General features: G+C 47.1%; 1 protein-coding gene across 2 annotated transcripts in view; it reads left to right on the top strand.

Annotated features, from left to right (window-relative positions):
• LOC135054655 (zinc finger protein 271-like) overlaps nt 1–12,520 on the top strand; it is a 65,237-nt gene extending 52,717 nt beyond the window's left edge. For both annotated transcript variants that reach the window (XM_063957895.1, XM_063957896.1), the window contains exon 5: nt 9,313–12,520. In XM_063957895.1, coding sequence (XP_063813965.1) covers nt 9,313–11,156 — 1,844 coding nt within the window. In that variant the 3' untranslated portion in view covers nt 11,157–12,520. The remainder of the gene's footprint in view (nt 1–9,312) is intronic.
• Nucleotides 12,521–24,827: the final 12,307 nt, after the last annotated feature.

Raw genomic sequence — 24,827 nt, 5'->3', positions numbered from 1 at the left:
AGCCGGGAGAGACCCATTTGCATGGGCTCCTCGACGTCCTCTGGAAAGGTATAAACACAAGGACTAGGCCTAAAAGTTGTTCCTCTTTCAGCCCTCCGCTCTCGGAGACGACGATCTATTTTAATAGCAAGCTCCATGAGTTTATCGAGAGTCTCAGGAGTGGGGTACTGAAGGAGACTGTCTTTAATAAGTTCAGATAAACCGAGGCGAAACTGACTGCGCAGGGCCGGGTCATTCCAGCCACAGTCGTTCGACCAACGGCGAAATTCGGTACAATACACCTCTGCTGGATTTTTCCCTTGTTTAAGAGCACGCAGGTGACTCTTAGCTGACGCCTCTCTATCTGGGTCATCATACAACAGACCTAATGATTTAAAAAAGGCGTTTACCGATAACAAAGCAGGATCTTCAGTTTTTAACCCAAACGCCCAGGTCTGTGGATCCCCCTGGAGCAACGACATAATAATCCCAACCCGCTGAGATTCAGTACCAGAGGAACGAGGCCTTAAACGAAAATATAGCTTACAAGCTTCTTTAAAATGAAAAAAATCTTTTCGGTTACCCGAAAAACGGTCGGGTAAATGCATCTTTGGTTCCGGGACCACACTCGGGGAGGCTCGCAAAAGATCTTCCTGCGATCTCACCCGAAGAGAAAGGTCCTGAACCATCTGAGTTAGTTCTTGAATTTGGTTAGCAAAAAGCTGACCGGGATTTGGTCCTAACCCTGCCGGATTCATGAAGCCGGATTTTATTCTCACCAAAACAGAATGGGGAAAAATTCAAACCCCCCCCCCCTTTTTTTTTTTAACGTTTTTTGGGCCGGTGATAATGTTATGATTCTAGTACTCAGGTCTGGGGTGATCTTATGTGAAGGGACCTGAATACCGGAACGTAATGCTGGGAAAGGGGAAAGGAATGGGAATAGCCCCTGGCACCCTATCTCCGTTGTCTCGCCCGTGCTGTCAGTACACTCTTGCGAGACTATGGTTTCTTGAGCCCATGGCAGCCGCGTTTGAAGGGCGGATTACGTTTGCCCAACTCCGATGCCCCCTCAGGTCTTAATGGGAGACAAAGAGTGAACCGAGACAGGGAGATAACAAGGGGCCCTCTAACTAAACAACAAGGCCAGGGGCTACTGACAAACCTAAAACTAAAGTATGTGCGGATTACCGCCAGGGAAAAGGACAACCAAAATACTCCACTTGTCCACTCTCCTACACGGCACCGCCAAGTACCGGAGAGGACTGTGGAAGCGGAACCCTCCGCAAATGCTCCAAAACCAGCAAACAATATTAAGCGGCCTAGGCCGCAGCACACGGCAGAGCCGTCACTCACGAAACCAAGCGAGATCCTCTATAGAGTGTCACAGGTAAATGAGTACCAGGAGAACTCCTTGGGATGAGATGACAAACACCAAGACTCAGGAACTCAGAAGACTGGAACGACCGGACACAGCAGACCAGGAACAGATATAAACCAAACATGAGCAGCATGCAGGAAGCTATCACCGGCGTCTGTGTGAGGCACTGAGAAGGCATTTAACGAATGTCGTGCAGCTGCCCTGCTGCACGACCAGAAACATGTGTGCACAGTGATTAATCCACCCTGCAACGGGGAACGCGATCCGCCTGTGGCGTCCCCGTTGCTAGGGTCCCGGCGGCTCGGCGCGCCCGGCGTCCTAGCGTTGCTAGGGAGCCGACGGCTCAGCGCGCACGGCGTCCCAGCGTTGCTAGGGACCCGGCGGCTAAGTGCGCTCGGTGTCCCTAGTTGCTAGGCGCCGGGCCGGGAGGAAGTCCCGGACCACGGCGCCTAACACACATATTTTCCTTGCTGCATCACTACAGAAGTCTCTTCCCCTACTCCCTCCTCTATCAGTACAGACTAATGAGGGAAATGTATCTGCTCAATGTGGGAGTCGGGTAACATCAGCCCCTATTGTACTCCTGCTCTCCCCCTCACATCATGTCACTGTGTGTTACCAGCCCAGAGATCTGACCAGTCTCCTCCCCACACTCTGGTGTATCTCATACATCAGGAGCCATCAGCCCCTATTAAACTCCTGCTTTCCCCCTCACATCACGTCACTGTGTGTTATCAGTCCAGAAAGCTGACCAGTCTCCTCCCCACACTCTCTGGTGTATCTCATACATCAGGAGCCATCAGCCCCTATTATACTCCTGCTCTCCCCATCACATCATGTCACTGTGTGTGTATCCAACCCAGAGACCTGACTAGTCTCCTCCCCACACTCTTTGGTGTATCTCATACAACAGTAATTAGGTCGTCACAATAATGATTGACTTATTGGCTTAATTTACTAGCATAAGTCTGGTGGGACTATTCTACCTGGGGATGACCAGAGGACCATATAGAGGTTGCTGTTGCAACATACGTATCCACCTGGAGCACTTTGTGTAGTGTGGAAGCAGATGTTGGTAGCTCAGCCCACAAGTGTCCTGTATGTATGTGTGGGGGCAACCTGATAATCATTGTTGATGTGCCATCTGCATATCCCTGTGGCTGGGGCTATGACATCTGTGATTGTGGGAGCAGAAGACAATATTTTTTCTCTAACGTCCTAGTGGATGCTGGGGACTCCGTAAAGACCATGGGGAATAGACGGGCTCCGCAAGAGACTGGGCACTCTAAGAAAGAATTAGGACTACTGGTGTGCACTAGCTCCTCCCTCTATGCCCCTCCTCCAGACCTCAGTTAGAATCTGTGCCCGGACGGAGCTGGGTGCATTTTAGTGAGCTCTCTTGAGCTTGCTAATAAGAAAGTATTTTAGTTAGTTTTTTTATTTTCAGAGAGCTTCTGCTGGCAACAGACTCTCTGCTACGTGGGACTGAGGGGAGAGAAGCAAACCTACTAACTGCGGCTAGATTGCGCTTCTTAGGCTACTGGACACCATTAGCTCCAGAGGGATCAAACACAGGAACTTAACCTTGGTCGTCCGTTCCCGGAGCTGCGCCTCCGTCCCCCTCGCAGAGCCAGAAGACAGAAGCCGGCGGTTGAAGCAAGAAGACGTCAAAATCGGCGGCAGAAGACTCCTGTCTTCATATGAGGTAGCGCACAGCACTGCAGCTGTGCGCCATTGCTCCCACATTACACCCACACACTCCGGTCACTGTAGGGTGCAGGGCGCAGGGGGGGCGCCCTGGGCAGCAATTGAGTACCTCCTAGCAAAATAGGGCATATATACAGCTGGGCACTGTATATATGCATGAGCCCCGCCATTATTTTACACAAAATCGCGGGACAGAAGCCCGCCGCTGAGGGGGCGAGGCTTCTTCCTCAGCACTCACCAGCGCCATTTTCTCTCCACAGCTCCGCTGAGAGGAAGCTCCCCAGGCTCTTCCCTGCAGAATCACGGTAGAAAGAAAGTAAAAAGAGAGGGGGGGGCACATAAATTTGGCGTAAAAACAATATATACAGCAGCTACTGGGTTAACACTAAGTTACTGTGTGATTCCTGGGTCATATAGTGCTGGGGTGTGTGCTGGCATACTCTCTCTCTGTCTCTCCAAAGGGCCTTGTGGGGGAACTGTCTTCAAATAGAGCATCCCCTGTGTGTGTGTGGTGTGTCGGTACGTGTGTGTCGACATGTCTGAGGTAAAAGGCTCCCCTAAGGAGGAGATGGAACTAATATGTGTGTGAGAGGGTGTCTCCGTCGGCAACGCCGACACCTGTTTGGATATGTGTAAGTGCTAAGGTGAATTTATTGCACAAAAGATTAGAGAACAGACAGGAAATCTACCCATGTCTGTCCCTCTGTCGCAGAGACCTTCAGTGTCTCTCAATGCTCACTATCCAAAATAATAAACACTTATGTCGACACGGAGGTTGACTGCAGTGTCGACTACGATAATGCAAAGTTACAGCCAAAATGGCAGAAAAGTATTCAATATATGATTATTGTAATAAAAGATGATTTGCATATCACTGATGACTCATCTGTCCCTGACACAAAGGTACACATGTTTAAGGGGAAGAAAGCTGAGGTAAATTTTCCTCCTCTCATGATGGAAAAGAGCGGGAATCTCCAGACCAGAGACTGCAGTTTCCCACAAAGAATTCTCAGGCAGTATCCTTTCCCCACTAGGGCCAGGATACGATGGGAATCTTCCCCCAGGGTGTCACGTTTGCCCAAAAGGTAGCCCTGTCGTAACAGCTATTCTCAGGGATCCTGCAGATCGCGTGCACATTCTGGACACTAAGACCGGCGGTTGTGTCGGCATGGGTTTATAGCGCTGTGGCAGCGTTGACAGGTACCTTATCAGCAGAAATTGAGACCCTAGTATGTAGATATATATAGGACTTAGGTGTCCTCATAGATAGCAAGCTAAGCAGTAGTACCCAAAGTAGGACTGCAGCAAAGAAGGCTAATAAGATATTAGCATGCATAAAACGGGGTATTGATGCTAGGGACGAGAGTATTATACTCCCGTTATATAAATCACTAGTGAGGCCACACCTTGAATACTGTGTACAATTCTGGGCACCGTACTACAAAAAGGATATCCTGGAGCTTGAAAAGGTACAGAGGAGGGCGACCAAACTAATTAAGGGCATGGAGACGATGGAATACAAGGAAAGGCTTGAAAGACTAGGCATGTTTACATTGGAAAAGCGGAGACTAAGAGGGGATATGATCAACATCTACAAATATATAAGGGGACAATACACAGAGCTTGCGCGGGACCTGTTTTTAGTTAGATCAACACAGGACTCGTGGACACTCGCTCAGGTTAGAGGAGAGGAGATTCCGCACAATACGGCGTAAAGGCTTTTTCACGGTAAGGACAATACGTGTTTGGAATTCCCTGCCCGAGGGAGTTGTAATGGCGGAATCTGTCAACACCTTTAAGAATGGGTTAGATAAATTCCTATTGGATAAGGATATCCTGGGGTATGGTGCATAGTCATGCATTATAGTTACTATAAATAGGGATAAAATGCAATGGCTGACAGCAGCATCAGTCAGAAATTTTAGTCAAATCATCATGCATAGGACACCACAAATAGGTTGAACTCAATGGACAATTGTCTTTTTTCAACCTCAGATACTATGTTACTATGTATATATAGAGATATATATATATATTAAAGATGCTGTCTTAAGAGATATATATATATATATATATATATATATATAAAACATGCTCAAAGAGGCATGAGTATACTGGGTCCTAGAGACAAAGCTATGTCGATTTCTGCTTGACGTGTCCTGTAGAATATGCAATGGACAGATGATGCCGACTTAAGAGGCATATGGAAGGCTGAGGATTGTGTGGAGAAGGGTCCTCGGACCTGGTCTCCACAGCTATAGCTGGTAATTCTGATATTTTGCCTTATATTCCTGCACAGCCTAGGAAAGCACGACATTATCAAATGCAGCCTTTAGAACAAAGAAACAAGAAAGTCGGATGTGCGTCCTTTCTTGCCAGAGGCGGGGGCAGAGGAAAGAAGCTGCACAACACAGCTAGGTCCCAGGAACAGAAGTCCTCCCCAGCCTCTACTAAAATCCACCGCATGTCGCTGGGGCTCCACAGGCGGAGCTAGGCCCGGTGGGGGCACGCCTGCGTAAGTTCAGCCACAAGTGGGTTCACTCCCTGTTAGATCCCTGGGCAATAGATATTGTGTCTCAGGGATGCAAGCTGGACTTTGAGAAGATGCCCCCTCACCGACGGTCCTGCCGGCTTCCCCCCACGAGAGGAAAACAGTGTTCACTGCAATTCACAGATTGTATCTTCAGCAGGTGGTGGTCAAGGTTAGCCCCTCCTTCAACAAGGAAATGATTATTATTCGACCATGTTGTGGTACCGAAACCGGACGGTTCGGTCAGACCCATATTGAATTTAAAATCCCTGAACATATACCTGAAAAGGTTCAAGTTGGAATCGTTGAGAGCGGTCATTGCAAGCCTGGCAGAGGGGGATTTTATGGTGTCTCTGGACATAAAGGATGCTTACCTGCATGTCCCCATTTATCCACCTCATCAGGAGTACCTCAGATTTGTGGTACAGGACTGTCATTACCAATTCCAGACGTTGCCGTTTGGTATGTCCACGGCACCAAGAATATTTACCAATGTAATGGCGAAAATGATGGTGCTCCTGCGAAAGCAAGGAGTCACAATTGTCCCATACTTGGACGATCTCCTCATAAAGGCGAAGTCCAGAGAGCAGTTGCTGATCAGCCTAGCACACTCTCGGGAGGTGTTACAACAGCACAGGACGAGACTGCCCTTCCTGGGCATGATTCTGGACACAGACCAGAAGAAGGTGTTTCTCCCGGAGGAGAAGGCCCAGGAGCTCGTGACTCTGGTCAGAGACCTCTTAAAACCAAAACAGGTGTCGGTGCATCAATGCACGCGAGTCCTGAAAAGATGGTGGCGTCATACGAAGCCATTCCCTTCGGCAGGTTCCATGCGAGGACCTTTCAGTGGGATCTGTTGAACAAGTGGTCCGGATCGCATCTTCGGATGCATCGGCTGATCACCCTATCCCCCAGGGCCATGGTGTCTCTTCTGTGGTGGCTGCAGAGTGCTCACCTTCTCAAGGGCTGCAGGTTCGGCATACAGGACTGGGTCCTGGTGACCACGGATGCAAGCCTCCGAGGGTGGGGGGGCAGTCACTCAGGGAAGAAACCTCCAAGGGCAGTGGACAAGTCAGGAGGCTTGTCTGCACATCAATATCCTGGAACTAAGGGCCATATACAACGGCCTGAGTCAAGTGGAGCCTCTGCTTCGCAACCAACCGGTGCTGATTCAATCAGACAACATTACCGCAGTGGCTCATGTAAACCGCCAGGGCGGCACAAGAAGCAGGGTGGCGATGGCAGAAGCCACCAGGTTTCTTCGTTGGGCGGAGAATCACGTGCAAGCACTGTCAGCAGTGTTCATTCCGGGAGTGGACAACTGGGAAGCAGACTTTCTCAGCAGGCACGGCCTCCACCCGGGAGAGTGGGGACTTCATCAAGAAGTCTTCACGCAGATTACAAGTCGGTGGAAACTGCAACAGGTGGACATGATGGCATCCCGCCTCAACAAAAAGCTACAGAGGTATTGCGCCAGGTCAAGAGACCCTCAGGCGATAGCTGTGGACGCACTGGTGACGCCGTGGGTGTTCCAGTCGGTTTATGTGTTTCCTCCTCTTCCTCTCATACCCAAGGTGCTGAGAATCGTAAGAAAAAGAGGAGTGAGAACAATACTCATTGTTCCGGATTGGCCAAGAAGGACTTGGTATCCGGAACTGTAAGAAATGCTCACAGAGGACCCATGGCCTCTGCCTCTCAGACAGGATCTGTTGCAACAGGGGCCCTGTCTGTTCCACGACTTACCGTGGCTGCGTTTGACGGCATGGCGGTTGAACGCCGGATCCTAGCAGAAAAAGGCATTCCGGATGAGGTTGTTCCTACGCTGATAAAGGCTAGGAAGGACGTGACGGCTAAACATTATCACCGTATATGGCGAAAATATGTTGCTTGGTGTGAGGCCAGGAATGCCCCTACAGAGGAATTCCAGCTGGGCCTTTTCCTTCACTTCCTACAGTCGGGAGTGACTATGGGCTTAAAATTAGGGTCCATAAAGTCGCCCTATCCATTTTCTTTCAAAAGAAACTGGCTTCTCTATCTGAAGTTCAGACGTTTGTAAAGGGAGTGCTGCATATTCAGCCCCCTTTTGTGCCCCCAGTGACACCTTGGGATCTTAACGTGGTGTTGAGTTTCCTGAAATCACACTGGTTTGAGCCACTTAAAACCGTGGAGTAAAAATATCTCACGTGGAAGGTGGTCATGCTATTGGCCTTAGCTTCGGCTAGGCGTGTCAGAATTGGCGGCTTTGTCATGTAAAAGCCCCTATCTGGTTTTCCATATGGACAGGGCAGAATAACGGACTAGGTCCGCAATTTCTGCCGAAGGTGGTGTCATCGTTTCATTTGAACCAACCTATTGTGGTGCCTGCTGCTACTCGTGACTTGGATGATTCCAAGTTACTTGATGTGGTCAGGGCTTTGAAGATTTATGTAGCCAGAACGGCTGGAGTCAGGAAAACTGACTCGCTGTTTATCCTGCATGCATCCAAGAAGCTGGGTGCTCCTGCTTCAAAGCAAACTATTGCTCGCTGGATCTGTAACACGATTCAGCAGGCTCATTCTGCGGCTGGATTGCCGCATCCAAAATCAGTAAAAGCCCATTCCACAAGGAAAGTGGGCTCTTCTTGGGCGGCTGCCCGAGGGGTCTCGGCATTACAGCTTTGCCGAGCAGCTACTTGGTCAGGATCAAACACTTTTGCAAAATTCTACAAGTTTGATACCCTGGCTGAGGAGGACCTTGTGTTTGCCCATTCGGTGCTGCAGATTCATCCGCACTCTCCCACCCGTTTGGGAGCTTTGGTATAATCCCCATGGTCCTTACGGAGTCCCCAGCATCCACTAGGACGTTAGAGAAAATAAGATTTTACTCACCGGTAAATCTATTTCTCGTAGTCCGTAGTGGATGCTGGGCGCCCGTCCCAAGTGCGGACTTCTTCTGCAATACTTGTATATAGTTATTGCTTAAATAAGGGTTATGTTATGTTGCATCAGGTTGTCTGATGCTCTGTTGTTTTTCATACTGTTAACTGGATATGTTATCACAAGTTATACGGTGTGATTGGTGTGGCTGGTATGAGTCTTACCCTGGATTCCAAAGTCCTTTCCTTGTAATGTCAGCTCGTCCGGGCACAGTTTCCTTAACTGAGGTCTGGAGGAGAGGCATAGAGGGAGGAGCCAGTGCACACCAGTAGTCCTAATTCTTTCTTAGAGTGCCCAGTCTCCTGCGGAGCCCGTCTATTCCCCATGGTCCTTACGGAGTCCCCAGCATCCACTACGGACTATGAGAAATAGATTTACCGGTGAATAAAATCTTATTATCTGTTCTCCGAGAGTCTTACTTGATGTTAGTACATTTATAATTGTAATAATGTGGTCATAGGTTATAAGTTGAAATTTAACAACTAAACATTATTCATAATAGTGACACAGTGGTGTAGTGGTGAGCAGTGTTGTCTCGCAGCATTAGTGATGAGTTCAGTTCCCAGCCAAGGTTCTATCTGTGTGGAGTCTGTATGTGTTTCCTACAACTCTGCAAAAATCATACTGGTAGTTTAATTGGCTTCTGACATATATGAACCCTAGTGTGTCATGTGGAATATAGATTGTTAGCTCCACCGGGGCAGGAAATAATGTGATTTTCTAGATAACCTCTGTAGAGCGGAGTAATATGTGTGTACTGTATATAGAACTGTGCATTATAATAGTTATATTATTTCCAGCAGATGGAGGCACAAGCAGGAATTCCTTGGAGGGAGATCTCATCTTGTCTGCAGATAGTAAAATAGAAGATAACATCACACAAGATTCTCCAGGAGACATCCCCATTACTCTAACTATACATCCAGTACCTCACAGTACTGATACTTCATCTGATCCCTCTAATCGCGATGACTGTTCATCTAATACCTCAGATTTTGTTACACATCGTGCAGCTCATACATGTGATAAAATATTTCCATGCTCTGAGTGTGGGAAAAGTTTTGCACGCAAATCACAACTTGTTATACATCAGAGAAGTCATACAGGTGAGAGACCATTTCCATGTTCTGAGTGTGGGAAATGTTTTACATTCAAATCACATCTTGTTGCACATCAGAGAAGTCACACAGGTGAGAGACCATTTCCATGCACTGAGTGTGGGAAAAGTTTTTCAGGCAAATCACAGCTTGTTAGACATCAGAGTAGTCACACGGGTGAGAAACCATTTCCATGCTCTGAGTGTTGGAAAAGTTTTGCACTCAAATCACATCTTGTTAGACATCAAAGAAGCCACACAGGTGAGAAACCATTTCCATGCTCTGAGTGTGAGAAATGTTTTCCACTCAAATCACATCTTGTTAGACATCAAAGAAGCCACACAGGTGAGAAGTCATTTCCATGCTCTGAGTGTGGGAAATGTTTTCTGTGTAAATCAGAACTTGTTAGACATCAGATTAGTCACACAGGTGAGAAACCATTTCCATGCTCTGAGTGTGGGAAATGTTTTCTGTGTAAATCAGAACTTGTTAGACATCAGAGAAGTCACACAGGTGAGAAGCCATTTCCATGCTCTGAGTGTGAGAAATGTTTTCCACTCATATCACAGCTTGCTAGACATCAGAGAATTCACACAGGTGAGAATACATTCCCATGCTCTGAGTGTGGGAAATGTTTTCTGTGTAAATCAGAACTTGTTAGACATCAGAGAAGTCACACAGGTGAGAAACCATTTCCATGCTCTGAGTGTGGGAAAAGGTTTGCACTCAAGTCACAGCTTGTTACACATCAGAAAAGTCACACAGGTGAGAAACCATTTCCATGCTCTGAGTGTGGCAAAAGTTTTGCTCTCAAATCACGTCTTGTTAGACATCAGAAAAGTCACACAGGTGAGAAACCATTTCCATGCTCTGAGTGTTGGAAAAGTTTTTCACTCAAGTCACATCTTGTTAGACATCAAAGAAGCCACACAGGTGAGAAACCATTTCCATGCTCTGAGTGTGAGAAATGTTTTCCACTCAAATCACATCTTGTTAGACATCAAAGAAGCCACACAGGTGAGAAACCATTTCCATGCTCTGAGTGTGGGAAATGTTTTTTGTGTAAATCAGAACTTGTTAGACATCAGATTAGTCACACAGGTGAGAAACCATTTCCATGCTCTGAGTGTGGGAAATGTTTTCTGTGTAAATCAGAACTTGTTAGACATCAGAGAAGTCACACAGGTGAGAAGCCATTTCCATGCTCTGAGTGTGAGAAATGTTTTCCACTCAAATCACAGCTTGCTAGACATCAGAGAATTCACATAGGTGAGAATACATTTCCATGCTCTGAGTGTGGAAAATGTTTTCTGTGGAAATCAGAACTTGTTAGACATCAGAGAAGTCACAGAAGTGAGAAGCCATTTCCATGCTCTGAGTGTGAGAAATGTTTTCCACTCAAATCACAGCTTGCTAGACATCAGAGAAGTCACACAGGTGAGAAACCATTTCCATGCTCTGAGTGTGGCAAAAGTTTTGCACTCAAATCACGTCTTGTTAGACATCAGAAAAGTCACACAGGTGAGAAACCATTTCCATGCTCTTGAGTGTGGGAAAAGTTTTGCAGGCAAATCGTATCTAGTTAAACATCAGAAATCACACAGGAGTAAAGCATTACTATGATCTGATACACAACAGGGTTGTAGCAACACTCTTTATTGCATTGGACAGGTCCGGACTGCCCATCAGTCACCTGTGGCATATTCCAGAAGTGCCAATGGACTGGTGGTTTCATCCAGTTCCACAGAGAGATGGGAAGGCCGTGTGCAGCGCAGCCTCTGGCTCTCTGGTTTAGCCACCCCTACTTCCCAAAATGTCTATCTCCATGGAAATGGGGGCGTGCAGTAAGTCCATGCCCCCCTGACTCAGAGCACATCCTCGTGTGTCATGTCCTTGCGCCCCCTCCCCCCCAGTGATGTGCGCTCACAAGTTTACAAATGCCCAATCCAAACAGGAGCCCCAGTTCGTCCCTGGCAGTAGATATCGGCACCACTCTCCACATCAATAACAGACCATAGTGTTATATAAGCATCTATGGGCCTAATTCAAGGTCGATCGCAAAAGGAAAATCTTCCTCTAATGGGAAAATCCATGTGCAAAGCAGGTGGTGCAGATGTAACATGTGCAGAGAGAGTTAGATTTGGGTGAGGTGTGTTCAAACGGAAATCTAAATTGCAGTGTAAAAATAAAGCAGCCAGTATTTACCCTGCACAGAAACAATATAACCCACCCAAATCTAACTGTCTGCACATGTTACATCTGCCCCACCTACAGTGCACATGGTTTTGCCAATTAGAGAAAGATTTTGAAAACGCCCATTGCAGAAATTGCTAATGCATCGCAATATGCGGGTTGATCGCAAAACCATACACAGTTATCGGAGCATCGTCGATTTTTTCCTATCTGCGCCAGGCAAGGTCATCCACAATTCGTGTGACACAAACGCTGGAAGTGGTCATCGCTGATGTCAGAGGCCCTCCTTAAAAACGCCTGGGTACGCTTGCATTTTGTCAGACACAGCCAGAAAAAAGCAGGTTTCCGCCCAGAAACGCCAACTTCCTGTCAGTCAAACAGCGGCTGCATTGCGCTCATGATTTGTACATAATATATGTTGCTATTTTTGCTAACGCTTGTGCAATGCGAACGCTGCACCTGCACAGTCGTTCGATAATCGGCCAGATTGCGAATTACAAATTTTACAATCCTTTCTGAATAAGAGCATAGACAGATTCTTCAAGAATGTATGAGATCAGTGGGTGTGGCAAAAGGATTGGGTGTAACCAAGTATTATAAAATAAGTGCACCATCAAATTTCAAGTTATCTTCCTGTAACCCTGAGAGAAACAAATGCTGTCTCTCAGTCTGTACAAGGGCGTGGTCTTTGGAATAAATAATTCTTTATTAAACTGAATCCAATTCAATCTGTTACTTCATACAACATGAAAATAAACTATTCAACAGACATAGAGAAGCTAGCGTGAGGACATGGAGTTGCAGGTAAATGGGAAACTTTAGGAGGAAGGTTACTAAACACATAGTGTCTGGACTGTAGGTATAAGAAAAATAGGGAATGTGGGAGATTGTACTTTGTACACATTTGTTGATAGGAATAAATAGTGCCCCAAGATTTCCTGAAATGCTGGAATACCTTTATCTTTCCATGTCTGATAGTGAGCTATTGTGAGAGAGGGTAAGAGGTCAGGGTTGCCTGAAAATGGAACATATCTGGAACAATGCAGATCTGTATGTAAACATGTATTAATAGTCACCCAAGTCTTATAAGTGTCTGTAAATAAAATATGTGACAGTATACCTCTAGGACGTTATGTACGGGGCAGATGCAGAAGGGCGGCAGGAGAGAATGGTGAAAATAGCTCTTCCTCTAATGGTAAACTAGTGAAACGAGACAATCGTAAACAGTGGGAAATATAACAAAATGCTTATTTAGAAAATGTCTGAATATCTGGTAGATGAAGGCCTCCTCTAGACTTTGGTTGAATCATCTTTAGTTTGGAAATTTTAGGTTTTTTTGCCTTTCCATATACATTTAGAAAAGGCTTTCGTCCACCGAAGGTCATCTAAACTTGAAAGCACCAGAGGGAGCATTTGTAAAAGATAAGCAAGTTTAGGAAATAAAATATTTTTAACCACTGCTCTCCTTCCCATTAATGACAGAGACAGATCCATCCAATCCTATCAATGCCACGGAGAAGCTGGCAGAATACATTTTATGAATGGAAGGGGAAATAAAAATACCTAATTTTCTCTTACGTCATAGAGGATGCTGGGGACTCCGTAAGGACCATGGGGTATAAACGGGCTCCGCAGGAGACATGGGCACTATAAAGAACTTTTAGTATGGGTGTGCACTGGCTCCTCCCTCTATGCTCCTCCTCCAGACCTCAGTTAGATCTTGTGCCCAGAGGAGATAGGGTGCATTACAGGGAGCTCTCCTGAGTTTCTCTGTGTAAAGAATTTTGTTAGGTTTTTTATTTTCAGGGAGCACTTGAGGATAGAGAAGCAGACCTACTTAAATGATAGGCTCTGCTTCTTAGGCTACTGGACACCATTAGCTCCAGAGGGAGTCGGAACACAGGTCTCACCCTGGGGTTCGTCTCGGAGCCGCGCCGCCGTCCTCCTCGCAGAGCCGGAAGATAGAAGCCGGGTGAGTATGAGAAGAAAAGAAGACTTCAAGGCGGCAGAAGACTTCAGATCTTCACTGAAGTAAGCGCGCAGCGAAAACTGCACGCCATTGCTCCCACACAACACACACAGTGAAGGCACAGATGGGTGCAGGGCGCCCTGGGCAGCAGTAAACCTCAAAGGGTGGCATTATAATGTTTATTAGACTGCGGAGGCAGTAAATAAAGCAACCCCCACCATTTTTTTGTGAATTAGAGCGGGATCGAAGCCCGCCGCTGGAGGGGGCGGAGTTTGATCCCTCAGCACTAACCAGCTCCATTTTCTCCACAGAAGCTGCAGAGAACGCTGGCTCCCCGGGCTCTCCCCTGCTGAACAAGGCTCAGAGGGCTGAAAAAGAGGAGGGGGGCACAATTGCACGCAGTGAATGGGAAAATCAGTGTTGATATATAAAAAGCGCTATCTGGGTTTATTCCAGTGTCAGTTTGGCGCTGGGTGTGTGCTGGCATACTCTCTGTCTCTCCAAAGGGCCTTGTTGGGGAATTGTCCCCTTATAGTTATATCCTAGTATGTGTGGGGTGTCGGTACGTGCGTGTCGGCATGTCTGAAGCTGAAGGCTTATCCAAGGAGGAGGTGGAGCAGATGAGTGGTGTGTCCCCGTCGGTGGTGCCGACTCGGGGAATGGATGGATATGTGGCATATGTTAAATGCAAGTGTAGCATCATTACATAAGAGACTGGACAAAGCAGAGTCCAGGGAGTTGACGGGGTCAATCCACGGATTGGATCGACTCACAGGGCCCATCGGGGTCTCAAAAACGTCCCTTGTCACAAATAGTAGACACAGATAACGACACGGACTCTGATTCCAGTGTCGACTATGATGAAGCAAGATATCACCCTAGGGTGACAAAAAGTATTCAGTGCATGATTATTGCAATAAAAGATGTTTTGCATATCACTGGTGAACCCTCGGTGCCCGACACGAAGGGTACACATGTTTAATGAAAAGAAGCAGATAGTAAACTTTCCGCCATCTCATAAACTTAACGAGTTATGTGAAAAAGCTTGGGAAACTCCAGATAAGAAGCTGCAGATTCCCAAAAGGATGCTCATGGCATACCCTTTCCCTACACAGGACAAGGTACGTTGGGAATCCTCTCCCACAGTGGACAAGGCTTTAACACGCCTGTCCAAGAAGGTGGCGCTGCCGTCTCCTGACACGGCGGCCCTCAAGGATCCTGCGGACCAAAGGCAGGAGACTACGTTAAAATCTATTTATACACATACTGGTACTTTACTTAGACCGGCAATTGCATCGGCATGGGTATGTAGTGCAGTAGCAGCTTGGACAGATACCCTGTCAGCTGACCTTGATACCCTAGATAGAGATACCATTTTGTTAACATTAGCCCATATTAAGGACGCGGTCTTATATATGAGAGACGCTCAAAGAGACATTGGATTACTGGGTTCAAGAGCCAATGCCATGGCTATTTCTGCAAGACGATCCTTATGGATCCGCCAATGAACGGGTGATGCGAACTCAAAAAAGCATATGGAGGTCTTACCTTACAAAGGTGATGTGTTGTTTGGGGATGTCTCGCGGACCTGGTTTCCACAGCTACCGCTGGTAAATCTACCTTTTTACCTTTTGTTCCCCAACAGCAAAAGAAGCCTCCACAGTATCAGATGCAGTCCTTTCGGTTGCATAAGTCCAGAAGAGGTTGGGGCTCCTCTTTCCTCGCCAGAGGTATGGGTAGAGGTAAGAAAACACCTGCTTCGCCTAGTTCCCAGGAGCAGAAGTCCTCCCCGGCTTCCGCTAAGTCCACCGCATGACGCTGGGGCTCCCCTACGGGAGTCCGCACCGGTGGGGGCATGCCTTCGACTCTTCAGCCAAGTCTGGGTTCAGTCAGACGTGGATCCTTGGGCAAGGGAAATTGTTTCCCAGGGCTACAAGCTGGAATTCGAGGAGGTGCCCCGGCGCCGGTTTTTCAAGTCGGCCTTACCAGCTTCTTCCCCAGAGAGGGAAGTAGTATTAGCTGCAATTCAAACGCTGTGTCAACAGCAAGTGATTGTCAGGGTTCCCCTGAACCACCAGGGAAAAGGATATTATTCGACCCTGTTTGTGGTCCCGAAGCCGGGATTTTAAATCTAAAATCCCTAAACCTGTACTTGAAACGGTTCAAATTCAAGATGGAATCGCTCCGAGCTGTAATATCCAGCCTGGAAGGGGGGATTTTATGGTGTCGCTGGACATAAAGGATGCTTACCTTCATGTCCCCATATATCCCTCTCATCAGGCGTACCTGAGATTCGCTGTACAGGATTGTCATTACCAGTTTCAGACGTTGCCGTTTGGGCTTTCCACGGCCCCGAGGATTTTCACCAAGGTAATGGCGGAAATTATGGTGATCCTGCGAAGGCAGGGTGTCACAATTATCCCATACTTTGACGATGTCCTGATAAAGGCAAGATCAATAGATCAGTTGCTGAAGAACGTGTCGGTCTCCCTGAGGGTGCTCCAACAGCACGGTTGGATTCTCAATCTGCCAAAGTCGCAATTGGTTCCAACGACTCTACTATCGTTCCTAGGCATGATACTGGACACGGAAAGAAAGAAGGTTTTTCTCCCGTCGGAAAAAGCCCAGGACCTCCAGAACATGGTCAGAGACCTGCTAAAGCCAAAAAGAGTGTCAGTTCATCAATGCACTCGAGTTCTGGGAAAAATGGTGGCCTCATACAAGGCCATTCCTTTCGGCAGATTTCATGCAAGGACATTTCAGTGGGACCTTCTGGATCAGTGGTCCGGGTCCCATCTACAGATACATCAGAAAATAACACTGTCCCCCAGGGCCAGGGTGTCTCTCCTATGGTGGCTGCAAAGTGCTCACCTTCTAGAGGGTCGCAGGTTCGGCATTCAGGACTGTGTTCTGGTAACCACGGACGCGAGCCTCCAAGGATGGGGAGCAGTCACCCAAGGAAGATATTTTCAGGGACTATGGTCAAACCAGTAGTCCTGTCTGCACATCAACGTGCTGGAATTAAGGGCCATATACAACGGCCTTCGACAAGCGGAGAGTCTTCTTCGCAACCTACCGGTTCTGATTCAATCAGACAATGTCACAGCCATGGCACATGTGAACCGCCAAGGCGGGACAAGGAGCAGAGTCGCAATGGCGGAAGACACCAGGATTCTTCGCTGGGCGGAAAATCACGTAAGCGCTCTGTCAGCTGTCTTCATTCCAGGAGTAGACAACTGGGAAGCGGACTTCCTCAGCAGACACGATCTCCATCCAGGAGAGTCGGTACTTCATCAAGAAGTCTTTGCAGAGATAACGGGTCTCTGGGGAATTCCTCAAATAGACATGATGGCGTCACACCTCAACGAAAAGCTTCGGAGGTACTGTGCCAGGTCTCGGGACCCTCAGGCAGTAGCAGTAGACGTCCTGGTGATACCATGGGTGTTTCAGTCGGTCTATGTGTTTCCTCCTCTTCCTCTCATCGCAAAGATTTTGAGGATAATAAGACAGAAAAGAGTACAGTCAATACTCATTGTTCCAGACTGGCCTCGAAGGGCCTGGTACTCAGATCTTCAGGAAATGCTCACAGAAGATCCTTGGCCCCTTCCTCTCAGGGAGGACCTGTTGCAACAGGGACCCTGCGTATTTCAAGACTTACCGCAGTTGCGTTTGACGGCATGGCGGTTGAACGCCGAATCCTAGCTGAGAAAGGTATTCCGGAGGAGGTCATACCAACTCTGATAAAGGCTAGGAAGGAGGTGACGGCGAAACATTATCACCGTATCTGGCGGAAATATGTATCTTGGTGTGAAACCAAGAATACTCCTACGGAAGATTTCCATCTGGGTCATTTTCTCCACTTCCTACAGACAGGAGTGGATATGGGCCTGAAGTTGGGCTCTGTTAAGGTACAGATTTCGGCCCTATCTATATTCTTTCAGAAGGAATTGGCTTCTCTTCCAGAAGTCCAGACTTTTGTAAAGGGAGTGCTGCACATCCAGCCTCCTTTTGTGCCCCCAGTGGCACCATGGGACCTTAACATGGTGTAACGGTTCCTTAAATCTCACTGGTTTGAACCCCTTCAAACGGTTGAATTAAAATTTCTCACCTTGAAGGTGGTCATGTTATTGGCCTTGGCATCTGCAAGGCGTGTATCAGAATTGGCGGCCTTGTCTCAGAAGAGCCCCTACTTGATTTTTCATGTGGATAGAGCGGAATTGAGGACTCCTCCTCAATTTCTACCTAAGGTGGTGTCTTCATTTCTTATGAACCAACCTATCGTGGTGCCTGTGGCTACGAGTGACTTGGAGGACTCCAAGTCCTTGGATGTGGTCAGGGCCTTAAAAATGTATGTAGCCAGAATGGCTAGGGTTAGGAAATCAGAGGCTCTGTTTATCCTGTATGCAGCCAACAAGATTGGCGCGCCTGCTTCAAAGCAGACTATTGCTCGCTGGATCTGTAACACAATTCAGCAGGCTTATTCTATGGCTGGATTGCCGTTAACAAATTCGGTAAAGGCCCATTCCACTAGGAAGGTGGGCTCTTCTTGGGCGGCTGCCCGAGGCGTCTCGGCTTTACAGCTTTGCCGAGCAGCTACTTGGTCGGGTTCAAATACTTTTGCTAAATTCTACAAATTTGATACCCTGGCTGACGAGGACCTCGCATTTGCTCAGTCGGTGCTGCAGAGTCATTCGCACTCTCCTGCCCGATTGGGAGCTTTGGTATAAACAAATAACAGTCCCCAGCATCCTCTAGGACGTAAGAGAAAATAAGATTTTAAACCTATCGGTAAATCTTTTTCTCCTAGTCCGTAGAGGAAGCTGGGCGCCCGTCCCAGTGCGGACTTACTCTGCAAGACTTGTATATAGTTATTGCTTACATAAGGGTTATGTTACAGTTGGAATCGGTCTTTGACTGATGCTGTTATTTGTTCATACTGTTAACTGGTTATGTGTATTCCCGGTTATATGGTATGATTGGTGTGGGCTGGTATGAATCTTGCCCTTAGATTAACAAAATCCTTTCCTCGTATTGTCCATCTCCTCTGGGCACAGTTCTCTAACTGAGGTCTGGAGGAGGGGCATAGAGGGAGGAGCCAGTGCACACCCATACTAAAAGTTCTTTATAGTGCCCATGTCTCCTGCGGAGCCCGTCTATACCCCATGGTCCTTACGGAGTCCCCAGCATCCTCTGCGGACTAGGAGAAAAAGATTTACCGGTAGGTTTAAAATCTTATTTTCTCTTACGTCCTAGAGCAGTGATGGCTAACCTTGACACTCCAGCTGTTGTTGAACTACACATCCCAGCATGCCCTGCATCAGTTTTAGCATGACCAAATAACTGTAGCAGGGCATGCTGTGATATGTAGTTCAACAACAGCTGGGGTGTCAAGGTTAGCCATCACTGTCCTGGAGGATGCTGGGGTCCACATTAGTACCATGGGGTATAGACGGGTCCACTAGGAGCCACTGGCACTTTTAGAGTTTAATAGTGTGGGCTGGCTCCTCCCTCTATGCCCCTCCTACCAGACTCAGTTTAGAAAATGTGTCCGGAGGAGCCGGTCACAGCTAGGGGAGCTCCTAAGAGTTTTTCTAGTTTTTTTACTTAGAGTTAGGCACAGGGAGGCTGCTGGCAACAGCCTCCCTGCTTCGTGGGACTTAGGGGGGCAGTAGTGTCCAGCCCAGAGAGGTTAATTGCCACTATCTCCGCTGACAGGACAGTGAGCTCCTGAGGGTGATGATCGTTAGCTGCCCGAGGCGGCCGCTCACTCCCGCAGCATGACGCCACCCCCTAACAGAGCCAGAAGATTCCGGTGGTGAGTATGGAGACAACAGGGTGGGAGCGCAGTACTGACACTGCACTCCGGAGGCTCAGCGGTACACCTGTGCGGCGCTAGGAGGGGTGCCCTAAGCCAGCGCAAATACCCTAAATTGCTCACTCTGGTTATCAGGAACCTCCGTAACGCTGCTAGCACCATACCTCCGGCCAGTATAAAGATTTCAAAGTGCGGGAAGACGCGCCATGTTCGGGGGGGCAGAGTTTCTCAGAGCGGACCCAGCAGCTCCCCAGCGCCATATTAGCCCTGCAGATCCGTAGACTGAGACGCTGACAGGGAGCACTGTCCCTCTACACGACTCCAACTATCCTGTGCGGTACCAGGGGGTTGTAGAAGGGGGGGAGGCTGTAGTTTACTGTGTAGTCTATTAAGGGTGCACAGTCAGCGCCAGGTATTTAATTTATAACTGCCTGATATAGCACTGTTTGTGTGCTGGCTCCAAACTCTGTGTTCCTTTGAAGGTACTTCGGGGAAACTGTCTGACATTTTCCTGTGTGGGTGTATGCAAGTTTCTCACATAGCCATTTCCAAGGACTCTGTGTCTTATGTTGCAGAGGAAGTATCTTCTCCAGAGGAATCCATTCCATGTACTCAGGAATGTAATACCATGTTTCAGGCTCCTGAATCTGAGCCCCAATGGCTGGCTTCCATTAAGAGAATGATATCAGATTTCTACTAGGGTAGCCCATACTGAGACTGAAACTCAGGTTTTAAAGAAATCTATGGAAGTTTGGTCAGGTTCTGTCCCTATTATTTCTAAATCCCCAAGCATTTACCCAAAGAAACATGCTCTTGCCCGGATTATGCAAGCCGACACAGATACAGACTCTGACACGGCGGACAGTGATGGGGATGTGCTTAGGGGGGCGACATCCATTGCAAAGGGGGTGCAGCTCATGATTGAGGCCATTAGGTATTTGTTACATTACTGACACACCACCTGAGCAGGTAGAGGAGGCTTACTTCACAGACAATAAAAAAAACCTCGCTAACCTTCCCTGCGTCTAAAGAATTAAATGCATTATTTGAAAAGTCCTGGGAAACCCTGGAGAAAAAATTCCAGGTCCCGAAAAGGGTTCTGGTTGCTTTTCCCTTCCCTGAGGAGGATAGAAAAAAATGGGAAAACCCACCCATAGTTGACGCATCTGTCTCCAGACTGTCAAAAAAGGTGGTTTTACCTGTCCCTGGATCTACTGCGTTAAAAGAACCAGCTGATCGTAAGATTGACACTACGCTCATACATATACACTGCTTCAGGAGTGGCGTTAAGGCCCACTATTGCCTGTGCATGGATTTCTAAAGCCATAGTAAAGTGGTCAGGCACATTACTAGAGGACTTAGATACGATGGATAGAAGTGATATTGAACTGTTTTTACGTAACATACAGGATTCTGCGGGTTTCATGGTGGAGTCCATGAAGGACCTGGGTACTCTGAATGCAAGGATATCTTCCATGGTTGTCCCAGCGCGCAGGGGACTCTGGCTATGCCCATGGTCTGCAGACGCGAAATGCCGGAGAAGTGTTGGGAACCTACCCTTCACAGGTCAGGCTCTATTTGGGGAAGCGCTAGATGCGTGGATTTCCACGGCAACCGCGGGTAAGTCGACCTTTCTTCCTTCAGCTGCTCCTTCTGTGAAGAAACCCTTTTCTTCATCACCATTGCAGTCCTTTCGGACCGCAAAGACAAAGAAGTCCAAGCCCCCTACTACCTTCTTTAGAGGTAGAGCAAAATCCAAAAAGCCTGCGCCTACAGGTTCCCAGGACCAGAAGTCAACCATACAAACAGAAAAGAAACCCTCTTTTGCTGCGCCTGTGTTTGTCAATAAACTAATCAATCTCAAATAGAATGAACCTGGAACTTATAGTGTGGGAACACGTTCGCCACTATAAGGAGATATGCGATACTCCTAAGGGATTAATCAATTGCCAAGAATTAATAGAGGCGCTCATGAAATCCACACACCATATTTTCACAGGTTCAAAAACAACCAAAGAATCAATTGAATTAATAAAAAGTATATATATTTATTATTCACAATAATCTGATAAAAATACCCTCTAATATAGATAATTATTAATGATAACTTTCTAAATTACCACATACATATGTTTAGAAATATATAGAAATACATAAATTATCTAAGCTATAACCATTATTGTGTGTAGCATTGAAACTTCCACTGAACTAAATGTTTAAAAGTTCACAGTGTAACAATATGTTGCAGTCCTTTGGAAACACTGTTACTAAAAGTTTGGATATAGTTCCAGGATGTGACACAGTAGTTGCACGTTTTAGAATTGAGCTTCAATAAAGATTAGTGGCATTAATTGACGGTGTAGGAAGAAAGAGTTACCTCTCCAGAAGGGCTGGTTTAACCCGAGCATCCCCGGGTGAGTCCAGAGTTTTGCCCAGTGAATTGTACAACTGGAGGGTACGTGGTGTGTGTAGATATATCCACTAACCACTGGATTTGGCTCAATTAACCTGCTATTACGCATCCGGTATATGCCGTGCAGACAGGGGCGGGCGTAAAGCTGCTCAATGAGACGCTGTCCACAGAGATCAGGCTGCGCTGTGATGATACCTCTCGGACTGCCTGGACGTGCACCGTCCGCCGGCAGTCAGCAGTATGGAGGATAATAAAGCCGGTGATTGCCGCAGCACAGATCCCACAGTTCGATTAAGTGCCAGTGGGTGGTCGCCCGTCACTGCCGCTGATGGAATTCAGGCAGGGAAAATGCGTCCCAATACAACCTGGAAATGTTCAGTGGAACAACGTGGGGGAGGAGTCCTGACGCGTTTCGTCACGTGACCCGTGACTTTTTCAAAGATCAGGACCAGAAGCCTGCTTCTGGTTTCTCAAAATCCTCAGCATGATGGTGGACCGCACAGGCTGGAGAACGGGCTGGTGGGTGCGAGACTCAGACATTTCAGCCACGTCTGGGTGTCGTCCAGCCTGGACACAGGATATTGTGGGGTACAGGCTGGAGTTTCAAAAACTACCGCCTCACTGATTCTTCAAATCAGGCTTGCCAGCTTTACTGACGGAAAGGGCTATCCTACAGGAAGCCATCCAAAAATTGGAGAAGTCAGAGGTCACTGTTCAAGTTCCACCTCATCTGCAACACATGGCTTACTATTCAAACTTTTTCGTGGTACCGAAACCGGATGGTTCGGTCAGACCGATTTTGAACTTGAAATCGTTAAACCCTTACCTGAAGGAGTTCAAATTCAAAATGGAGTCTCTGAGAGCGGTTATCTCAGGTTTGGAGGAGGGAGAGTTTCTGGTATCCCTGGATATCAAGGATGCGTACCTCCACATTCTGATTTGGCCGCCACACCAGGCTTATCTCAGATTTGCACTGTTAGTCACTATCAGTTCCAGGCACTGCCATTCGGTCTCTCCATGGCACCGAAGGTGTTCACCAAGGTGATGGTAGAGATGATGGTTCTCCGCAGACAGAGAGTGAACATAATTCCATATCTGGACGATCTGCTGATAAACATCGTCCAGGGAGACATTGTTACAGTCCATTGCTCTCACGACTCATCTGCTCAGGGAACATGGTTGGATCCTGAACATTCCAAAGTCACATTTGGAGCCGACAAGGAGATTGTCTTTCCTGGGGATGATCCTCGACACGGAAATGCAGAGGGTGTTTCTGCCGGTGGAGAAAGCGTTGGCAATACAATCAATGGTCCAGGATGTCTTGAAGCCTACCCAGGTATCGGTTCATCAGTGCATTCGCCTTCTGGGGAAGATGGTTGCCTCCTACGTTTCACTCGTAAGCTTGTTCACATCCTGTCACATGCAGCATGTGACAGGATGTGAACAAGCTTACGAGTGAAACGCGTTATCCATTCCACAGCTGAATCGGAGCTGATGCCGCTGCCAGTGGGAGGCTTGTGAGCCCACACGCCCGCGATACGGGTTTTTTCAATATTCACTTCATACTCCTAAAATAGGTACCTATTCACTCGGCTAACTCTCATTCCTGATTGCGCTGCGGTTCCCTGCAATGTCTCTGAACACCAGGTAGCCGCATGCGCTCTAACAGGTACAGCAGAACGGCCGCTTTCTTCCTTCCTAACAGGTGGATTACCCGGCCACTCTCTCATCTTCCATCCGCTGATTACCGTAGGCGTAGGTAAATCAAGATGGAAAGACAGCAGAAGTTGCAGGAATAACCCCCTGGTTGCTTTTCCTCTCTCTCGTACCAAGGTACTTCTAAAAGCATGGGGAATTTTTCAAACAATGATACATGCCAATGTGATGATATAGTTTGTCTAAATGATATGCCTTGATATGGTTAAAATTGTTATCTATATTCATTTAAATTCCATGAATATGTACAATTGAGGAAATATAATTAACACACTATGTTTTTCTGATGTGTGGAAAGCCTGCCTCACCCGAACGCTGTTAATGCTACACACAGGTTTTTCACGTCTAGTACGGATTAACTGATTAATAATAAGGAGGTTAATTTGTTACACCAGTGTTTTTTGGTATGAGAACTTTATACACCACAGATAGGTCTGAATAATTTTTCTGTGTTAATATTAACAAAAGCACATTGTACCTTCTTACAGAGTAGAATTTATTTTTGCTTTCCTCTCTAGCCTGGTGTTGTAACATATTCGTACAGCATATATATGATCTCTATAAATTTTAAAGCATTTTCTCAGAATATACAGAATAGGCTGCACTAACTATTAAGTGTGGACATCAGGGCTAATCCGCTTTTAAATACTGTGTGTATCCTGTGAATGTGAATGAACAACTTATCGACCTATGCAACAGTTGAGGCACACTGTAACACCATACACCACACAGTGTATCTTTGTTTGCTTTTTCAGTCTGGGGTATGCGAGACATCCGCAGGGAACAATATGTGAATCTGTACGAGTGTGTTAATCCATAATTGTTGTGAGCACACAGATCAGAATGTCACTTTTCTAACGGTTAAAGTGTGGACAAATAAAAAGCTTTTTTGGGGTAAACTACTAACAGGCATATTGATAATAACCAAATGGACGGTTTATATGGCATAAAGTTTAATGTTAGTAGTTACACCATTTTGTCCCCTTTATCATAAATCTGCGGGAGCAACCGAACGCAAGACTCTATCTACTTAAGAAGGTGAAACACAACCACTTTATGTCTCGCAATACAGCTTTATCAAAAACTTTAGATTTCACTACAGGTGACCAGGA

The sequence above is a fragment of the Pseudophryne corroboree genome, chromosome 3, assembly GCF_028390025.1.
Source record: "Pseudophryne corroboree isolate aPseCor3 chromosome 3, aPseCor3.hap2, whole genome shotgun sequence".
NCBI classification, from domain to species: Eukaryota; Metazoa; Chordata; class Amphibia; order Anura; family Myobatrachidae; genus Pseudophryne; species Pseudophryne corroboree.
This window is presented reverse-complemented; position numbering and strand designations above follow the sequence as displayed.